Source organism: Salvelinus sp. IW2-2015, linkage group LG18 (assembly GCF_002910315.2).
Source record: "Salvelinus sp. IW2-2015 linkage group LG18, ASM291031v2, whole genome shotgun sequence".
NCBI lineage: Eukaryota > Metazoa > Chordata > Actinopteri > Salmoniformes > Salmonidae > Salvelinus > Salvelinus sp. IW2-2015.
In genome coordinates this window covers 27,879,020-27,888,875 of record NC_036858.1, presented here as the reverse complement: position 1 = coordinate 27,888,875, position 9,856 = coordinate 27,879,020, and the positions used below count along the sequence as shown (strand labels likewise).

At 44.0% G+C, this 9,856-nt stretch overlaps 1 protein-coding gene across 1 annotated transcript in view; it reads left to right on the top strand.

Moving 5' to 3' along the window:
* The window catches only part of LOC111978416 (regulator of microtubule dynamics protein 2), a 91,590-nt gene that overhangs the window by 59,777 nt on the left and 21,957 nt on the right, over nt 1-9,856 (top strand). Inside the window, 1 exon segment of the mRNA XM_024008476.2 lies at nt 2,863-2,923. Within this exon segment, the coding sequence (XP_023864244.2) occupies nt 2,863-2,923 (61 nt within the window).

Sequence of the window (9,856 nt, the reverse complement as noted above, 5' to 3'; positions counted from 1 at the left end):
GCATCTTTCTTTTGGTGTTTTTCAGAGTCCGTAGAAAGGCCTGTTTAGTGTCCTAGGTTTTCTTAACTGTGACCTTAATTGCCTGTAAGCTGTTAGTGTCTTAATGACCGTTCCACAGGTGCATGTTCATTAACTGTTTATGGTTTATTGAACAAGCATGGGAAACAGTGTTTAAACCCTTTACAATGAAGATCTGTGAAGTTATTTGGATTTTTACGAATTATCTTTGAAAGACAGGGTCGTGAAAAAAGGACGTTTCTTTTTTTGCTGAGTTAACCTTGTATGCTACATTGGTATATCTGACTTTTCTCAAAACAAGCTTCATTGTGGCTAGCTACTTCTTGTCCCTCATGCTAGCCTGCACAGCCAAATAATCACTCCAGCATTGTATACCATTTCTCCCTTCTTGCTGCAGCTTTGCTGCAAAAACATTTTAGAACGTTTGCAGCACATTGGTTTTGTCACCAGTGCTTATTTGGTTAACATTTTTAGTCTGCACGCACTGTTGCTGCTACGGCACTGGTCTGGTGAGCACCCTTGGAGCTCCGCCCAAGCAAAGCATGTGATTTGTTTGACGTGTTGCGAGGCGTCACTGGGTTTCCACCCCTCTAYCTGATTTCTGCCATTGAACTTCCCCTGGCTTCTAGTGATGGGGAGTTTGGCTCTTGTTACTGACTTTTTGYCTCGTTCAGTCAAAATAAATATTTTGACTAATTTCGTTCATTTGAGTCCAGAGCACGCAGGACCCCCTACCAACGAACGATTTAACTGAAAACTCAAAAGAGTCATGATTCTACAAGCCTCTGTTTTTCATGTTGTTCGCCTCTTCCTTTCTGCTCATGGTGATGTGAGAGGTTTCACTCTCGCCAAAATCTGTCCAAAATAAGTCCAATGCCTTTCTATGGGGCTTATTTTGGACCTAAGCTTGTTGCCTGCTTTGACGCTTTTGGGACAACGACTCCTATTTGTTAGGGCGGAGAGGGGCTTGGTGAAGCTGTCATTTCTGACTGAGACTTGTGTAAAAGTATGCTTTAAACAATGTAGATTGTGGTAATTGCTAGGCATACAAATCAGATTATTTATTGATACATTTGAACCGAGGTCTYGTTGTGGCCGCAACCGGACTACATTGTGAACGACTCTTGGTGGAATGCATTGCTTGACTGCCGTGAGGGTGATAAGCACAATATCATTCGCAAACTGCAGCAACCCAAATGATTTGTGTTCAAGTTTGTTGAGCAAAGGCTGTGTGCATGTTTTGGTTCTACAAAGATTTCTCGATAACATTAAATAATAAATTCATTGCATTTGTTCTTGCGCCATGCAATCAATTATCAGTTCTTCTCTATGCTGCCTGCAGCATGATCTTTTCTGCGCTCATACAGTGCATTCAAGAAATTATTCAGACCCTTTTACTTTTTCCAAWWWWTTTTACGTTACAMGCGTAAATGGATTAAATACACATTTTTACGACTCAATCTACACACAATACCCCATAATGACAAAGCAAAAACAGGTTTTTAGAAACGTAAAAAATAAAAACAAGTATTCAGACCCTTTGCTATGACACTCAAAATTGAGCTCGGGTACATCCTGTTTCCGTTGATCGTCCTTATGATGTTTCTACAACTTGATTTGGAGTCCACCTGTGGTAAATTCAATTGATTGGACATGATTTGGAAAGGCACACACCTGTCTATATAATGTGCCACAGTTGACTGCATGTCAGAGCAAAAACCAAGCCATGAGGTCGAAGGAATTGTCCATAGAGCTCCGCAGAACATGATTGTTCGAGCACTATATCTGAAATAGTCACAACCCCAAAAAAAAGCTTGGGCATTGAAGGTCCCGAGAATACAGTGGCCTCCATCATTCTTAAAAGAAGAAGTTTGGAACACCAAGACCATTCTTGGAACTAGCCACCTGGCCAAACTGAGCAATCGGAGGAGAAGGGCCTTGTCAGGAGGTGACCAAGAGCCTGATGTGACTCTTTAGAGGTACGATTTCCTCGAGAATGGTGTCCTTCTCGAATGTTCTCCCATCTCTGCAGAACTCCACCAATCAGGCCTTTGTAGGTAAAGTGGCCAGATTAGTAACCTCTTCCTCTAGTAAAAAGGCCACATAGCAGCCTGCGATTGAGTTGCCAAAAGGCACCTAAAGGACTCCCAGACCATGAGAAACAAGATTCTCTCTGTTGTCATGAACTGAAACTATTAAACTCTTTGTCCTGAGTGCCAAGTTCACGTCTGGGAGGAACCTGCACCATCCCTACGGGAAGGATGATGGTGCAGCATCACCTGTGGAATTCCTTCTAGCACATGATCTGGGAGACAAGTCGGGATCGACGCAAAGATGAAACGAGCAAAGTAACAGAGATAACTTGATAAAACATCCAGACCGCTCAGATCCTCACTTGGCAAAGATTCACTCTTCCAATCAGGACAATAGCTCCAACACACACAGGCCTAGTGGTCTCGACAAATTTACTGAAAATAACCTTGAGCTGCCCAGAACCAGACCCGACTTAACTCCAGCATAAATCGGAACAAACTTCTGGGTGATGACACCCTGAAAAATAGCTGTGCAGCAATTCTCCCCTTCCAACCTGACCGAGCTTGAGAGGATCTACAGAGAAGAATGGGAGAAACTCCACAAATACAATTATATKAATTTTAGAATAATGCTGTGACGTAACAAAATGTGTAAAAAGTCTGAATACTTTCCCGAAGGCACTGTATATATGCCTAATACATTTGTATATACTGTATATGTCGTGAACAAACATGTGCTTCCGGTATTGTGTATACTGAGCTCGCGTTATCCTGCAGTAACTTTATTKATTTCCTCCTTCTCTCCCCTCAGGGAAGAAAGTTGGAGAGGAAGCCGTAAAGCTGAACRCTATGTGTGCCGAAAGTCATCAGTGGTGAGTCTTTTTCACTCTAGCCATACACTACACATACATCGTCTTAAACCTATGGTCCAATCCTAGATGGGAAACTCAATTAGTTTGTAACCCTAAAGTTATGTAACTTATGGCTTGGTACTATGTCAATTTAGAACGTTTGCAATGTACAAGCACATTGAAGTGAACTAGGTAAACAGAGGCTAGTGTTAAYACCTACTTGAGGTGTGTGTGTGTTTTAACTATGCTTGTGGGGACCTTGAAGTCCCCAGAAGATTAGTAAACAAACAAAAATTTGACAAATTTTCTGACATTTTGTTAGTCCCCACAAGGTCAAATGCTATTTCTAGGGTGTTTAGGGTTAAGGTTAAAATTGCATTCAATATATTATTATTTATTCCAGTCTTTTACCATTCTAATTTTCGGAGTGGACACGTTGTTTGCAGAGCCACAACCTATGCTACACTTGTGAGAAACACGTTTTAGTTTATTTAGTTCCATTTACGAGTTTTGTCAATTTAGTCGTTGTCTTTTGCAGCGCTCCTGTCATGTTGAGTAAGGATGCCCACATAGAAGTCGGGCCTACAGGCTACTTGGCCTGCATGCAAATGTAGGCATATAAATGTGCCCATTTGTGGATCTGATGGTATTTCTGATTGGCTTAACGCACCACCACTAATGAGCTGTGGAGCTTCTTTTTTTCACCACAAACAGCAAGGAAACAAAGTCTGTTTTTACATCCACTGAGAATGACAATAGTTCCTCAATGTATTTGAAAAATATTTCCAGCTCTCCTTTTCGATAACCACTCAGTGTGAAGGGGAAAAATGTCATGCTCTCATCCAGTGGAAACATCATAAAATGATTACTTCTTATCCCTTGCTCAAATAGCCTACAGCTGTGTCTGTCCCAGAGCTCACTGGTGCTGGAAACTCTGAGGGCCAGAATATTTTATACAATGTTGCAAGTTTGCTCCCACAGCTTRGGGCCAGACCCAAGTTAATAGTTGATACAATGTTTCAAGTTGCAGACAGGCCATGCATAGCCYTAGGGCGGCGCACAATTGGCCCAGCGTCATCCGGGTTTAGCTGGGGTAGGCCGTCATTGTAAATAAGAATTTGTTCTTAACTGACTTGACTAGTTAAATAAAAGAAAAAATAGCCAATTTTATTTATTTTGTATTCTACTTGCAGGCTGCAATTGTTTTATTTGTTGGCTTTATAGGCTATTTRTACATAGTTGGAAATATAATTACTTTTTAGATTTGTCATTTTCATTTAGATTTAGATAAAACATTTATTAACCACATTATGAATTAACCTTTTCCACGAAAATGTGCATATGAAAACCCTAACTGGCACTCAGATTGGTAGAAATAGTAAGATAAATTGGCATTCCACATGAGAAAGGTTGCTGACTCCTCATGTAGCCTATAACCAGCAACTTCAGGAGAGTAATGGAAAAATCTGCGAAAGCCGGGAGGAGAATAGTTGGGTCAGGTTAAGTTTTTTTTTTTATTTCTGGCTTACTTGATCTCTACAGTGCTTGAAATGTATTACATTTACATTTACATTAAGTCATTTAGCAGACGCCTCTATCCAGAGCGACTTACAAATTGTGCATCACCTTATGATCCAGTGGAACAACCACTTATCAATAGTGCATCTAACTCTTTTAATGGGGGGGGTAGAAGGATTACTTTATCCTATCCTAGGTATTCCTTAAAGAGGTGTGGGTTCAGGTGTCTCCGGAAGGTGGTGATTGACTCCGCTGACCTGGCGTCGTGAGGGAGTTTGTTCCACCATTGGGTGCCAGAGCAGCGAACAGTTTTGACTGGGCTGAGCGGGAACTGTACTTCCTCAGAGGTAGGGAGCGAGCAGGCCAGGAGGTGGATGAACGCAGTGCCCTTGTTTGGGTGTAGGGCCTGATCAGAGCCTGAAGGTACGGAGTGCCGTTCCCCTCACAGCTCCGTAGGCAAGCACCATGGTTCTTGTAGGATGCGAGCTTCAACTGGAAGCCAGTGGAGAGAGCGGAGGAGCGGGTGACGTGAGAGAACTTGGGAAGGTTGAACACCAGACGGGCTGCGGCGTTCTGGATGAGTTGTAGGGGTTTAATGCACAGGCAGGGAGACCAGCCAACAGCGAGTTGCAGTAATCCAGACGGGAGATGACAAGTGCCTGGATTAGGACCTGCGCCGCTTCCTGTGTGAGGCAGGGTCGTATCCTGCGAATGTTGTAGAGCAAAACCTACAGGAACGGGTCACCGCCTTGATGTTAGTTGAGAACGACAGGGTGTTGTCCAGATCACGCCAAGGTCTTAGCACTCTGGGAGGAGGACACATGGAGTTGTCAACGTGATGGCGAGATCATGGAACGGGCAGTCCTTCCCCGGGAGGAAGAGCAGCTCCGTCTTGCGAGGTTCAGCTTGAGGTGGTGATCCGTCATCCACACTGAATAGTCTGCCAGACATGCAGAGATGCGATTCGCCACCTGGTTTACAGAAGGGGGAAAGGAGAAGATAATTGTGTGTCGTCTGCATAGCAATGATAGGAGAGACCTGTGAGGATATGACAGAGCAAGTGACTTGTGTATAGCGAGATATGAGAGGGCCTAGAACAGAGCCCTGGGGACACCAGTGGGAAGCACGTGGTGCGGAGACAGATTCTCGCCACGCCACTGGTAGGAGGACCTGTCAGGTAGGACGCAATCCAAGCGTGGGCGCGCCGGAGATGCCCAACTCGGAGAGGTGGAGAGGAGGATCTGATGGTTCACAGTATCAAAGGCAGCCGATAGGTCTAGAAGGATGAGAGCAGAGGAGAGAGAGTTAGCTTTAGCAGTGCGGAGCGCCTCCGTGACACAGAGAAGACAGTCTCAGTTGAATGACTATTCTTGAAACCTGACTGATTGGATCAAGAAGGTCATTCTGAGAGAGATAGCAGGAGAGCTGGCCAGAGGACGCACGTTCAAGAGTTTGGAGAGAAAGAAAGAAGGGATACTGGTGTAGTTGTTGACATCGGAGGGATCGAGTGTAGGTTTTTTCAGAAGGGGTGCAACTCTCGCTCTCTTGAAGACGGAAGGGACGTAGCCAGCGTCAAGGATGAGTTGATGAGCGAGTGAGGTAAGGGAGAAGGTCTCCGGAAATGGTCTGGAGAAGAGAGGAGGGGATAGGTCAAGCGGGCAGGTGTTGGGCGGCCGGCCGTCACAAGACGCGAGATTTCATCTGGAGAGAAGAGGAGAAAGAGGTCAAAGAACAGGGTAGGGCAGTGTGAGCAGAACCAGCGGTGTCGTTTGACTTAGCAAACGAGGATCGGATGTCGTCGACCTTCTTTACAAAATGGTTGACGAAGTCCATCCGCAGAAAGGAGAGGAGGGGGAGGAGGAGATTCAGGAGGGAGGAGAAGGTGCAAAGAGCTTCCTAGGGTTAGAGGTAGATGCTTGGAATTTAGAGTGGTAGAAAGTGGCTTTAGCAGCAGAGACAGAAGAGGAGAATGTAGATAGGAGGGAGTGAAAGGATGCCAGTCCGCAGGGAGGCGAGTTTTCCTCCATTTCGCCTCGGCTGCCCGGAGCCCTGTTCTGTGAGCTCGCAATGAGTCGTCGAGCCACGGAGCAGGAGGGAGGACCGAGCCGCCTGGAGGATAGGGGACATAGAGAGTCAAAGGATGCAAAAAGGGAGGAGAGGAGGGTTGAGGAGCAGAATCAGGAGATAGGTTGGAGAAGGTTTGAGCAGAGGGAAGAGATGATAGGATGGAAGAGGAGAGAGTAGCGGGGGAGAGAGAGCGAAGGTTGGGACGGCGCGATACCACTCCGAGTAGGGCAGTGTGGGAAGTGTTGGATGAGAGCGAGAGGGAAAAGGATACAAGGTAGTGGTCGGAGACTTGGAGGGGAGTTGCAAGAGATTAGTGGAAGAACAGCATCTAGTAAAGATGAGGTCAAGCATATTGCCTGCCTTGTGAGTAGGGGGGAAGGTGAGAGGGTGAGGTCAAAAGAGAGAGGAGTGGAAAGAGGAGCCAGAGAGGAATGAGTCAAAGGTAGACGTGGGGAGGTTAAAGTCACCCAGAACTGTGAGAGTGAGCCATCCTCAGGAAAGGAACTTATCAGGGCGTCAAGCTCATTTGAACTCTCCAAGGGAACCTGGAGGCGATAAATGATAAGGATGTTAAGCTTGAAAGGGCTGGTAACTGTGACAGCATGGAATTCAAAGGAGGCGATAGACAGATGGGTCAGGGGAGAAAGAGAGAATGTCCACTTGGGAGAGATGAGGATCCCAGTGCCACCACCCCGCTGACCAGAAGCTCTCGGGTGTGCGAGAACACGTGGGCAGACGAGGAGAGAGCAGTAGGAGTAGCAGTGTTATCAGTGGTAATCCATGTTTCCGTCAGTGCCAAGAAGTCGAGGGACTGGAGGGAAGCATAGGCTGGGATGGAACTCTGCCTTGTTGGCCGCAGATCGGCAGTTCCAGAGGCTGCCGGAGACCTGGAACTCCACGTGGGTCGTGCGCGCTGGGACCACCAGGTTAGAGTGGCGGCGGCCACGCGGTGTGAAGCGTTTGTATGGTCTGTGCAGAGAGGAGAGAAGAGGGATAGACAGACACATAGTTGACAGGCTACAGAAGAGGCTACGCTAATGCAAAGGAGATTGGAATGACAAGTGGACTACACGTCTCGAATGTTCAGAAAGTTAAGCTTACGTTGCAAAAAATCTATTGACTAAAATGATATAGTACTGCTGGCTGGTGAAGTTGGCTAGCTAGCAGTGGCTGCGTTGTTGACTTTGTTTGAAAGTGTAGCTGGCTAGGTAACCTCGATAATTACTCTAAACTACACAATTATCTTGGATACAAAGACAGCAAAGACAACTATGTAGCTAGCTAATCAAGTCGTTCCGTTGTTCATTGAGTTTTTCCTAATTTGTTGTTGCATTACAACCTGTAATTTGAATGGATTTTTAAAACTGAGGATGGATCAACAACATTGTAGTGACTCTACAAATTATGAACGAAATGACGACAGAGTGAAAAGAAGAATACAAATACACAATGTGCAACAAGTCACTAAAGTAATACTGGAAAAAATACAGCAAAGGAATACAGGATAAAAACTAGAAAACCTGCTTCAGTCTGCTTTACACCAAGACTGGGAGAGGAATTCACCTTTTAGCAGGACAATAACCTACAACACAGGCCAAATCTACGCTGGATGTTGCTTACCAAGAAGACAGTGAATATTAAATCTACTTGAAAATATATGGCAAGAATTGCTGTCTAGCCATGATCTTGACAGAGCTTGAAGAACTTTTGAAAAGAGTAATGGGCTCTTCTGAGGGCAATCGTGGGTTGGGGTGTACAACTCAATATTAGGAAGGTGTTCCAAATATTTTGTGCACTGTCTACATATGTATATGTGTTTATGTTCCGGTCTCTGACATTGCTCATTTTGATATTTCTTAATATCTTTACGTTTTATGAATTTTGTGTGTATTATTGTGGTGCTGTTTGTTCACCTGCACCAGCCCGCAATTGCTAATAACCCATTTGCAACCTTCCGCCTTAATGTGATAGTGAAAATCTGAGGCCCGCACCRGACCCTAACCTGCTAGTATAGAACATGCGCTGTAGGCTACAGTCAAAGACGGCTGAATGATTTTCTTTTCTTTTTTTTGTTGAGTCATGTAGCTTAGGTTTCTACTTATAATTTCAGAGATTTTGGTATGCTGTTTCTAAGTCAACTCCGCTGTAATTAGATACACGCCGTTTCTCTTCTGTCATTGTATGTTGCGCGAGAAGACTAAATAAACTCTTGCTCACCAGAATGTCATAAATCAATTGAATGAATGCTTTAATCTAGTTGACAAAAGTAAAGTTCTGTCATTTCTACTTATTTTGCGGAGAAAATATGTTTAGGGTCCCGYGGAGAAAATGCAACAACAACAAAAAAGTTTTAATATTTTCTGTACATAATTTCCAAATTACATCAGTTTGACCGGTTGTGAAAGCTGTGAAAATGTCCCCCAAAAAAATTCTGTTAAGATTTCAGTTCGGCTTGGATGCATATTTTATGTGGTTGAAAAATACTATCAGCTTTATGATGCTGATTTAAAAACAGGGCCTCTGCAGATGGTATCTAATTGCATTCACATTCTCTCAAGGCGCTGAAAGAAAGAAATCATGTTTTTTTCCCACTCTTGTTCGTGCGTGAAATATGTGCATACATTTGGTGTATCATTTTACTGAAAGAGATGCTTAATTCAAACAGGAGTAAATATGAAGGATATAGAGATTAAGGACCTACAGTCAGTGTCCAGATTTCAGTTTCCATTTAACCATCTGAACAGTAAGCTACTGTTCCCTGGATGTGCCATAAGTCTATTTGAAGTCACTGTCTTGTGACTGTAAAATTTGTGTAGTGCTTCACAATCATCACACATGGCATAGCCGGCACTGCTATCATCCTCTTTTACAACTTCACCAAATCTTTCCCAAACAATACTTTTCCTTTCTCTTTATTTGTAACTCTCCATTTTGCAGGTTTTCTCTTATTGAAATCAACTTAATACCACAGACACATTGTCCTTTTTGCCTCTGTGAATCGCAGTTAACTTGTTCTGCCCATTCCAAAAAGCATTTGGCAATTGCCGTCTAGTCTATTTGCCGCACGTAAGCTTTGGCTTAGCCTACGTACTAATGCCAGATAGCCTAAAATAATGAAAGAAAAACCTCAATGTAGCCTATAGCTATAAATTGCACAACAATGGTACATTCATCCACACAACATTTTATGACCCTAAATTCATCCGCCCCGCGGATATAACCACAGGAACTGCAGGTTGAGTCAACCCGCACATCACCAGTGTATTGTTTTATTATTTTTTGCTAGTTATTACTGCACTGTTAGAGCAAGAAACACAAGCATTTCGCTGCACCTGCAATAACATCTACAAATGGATATACGTGACCAAT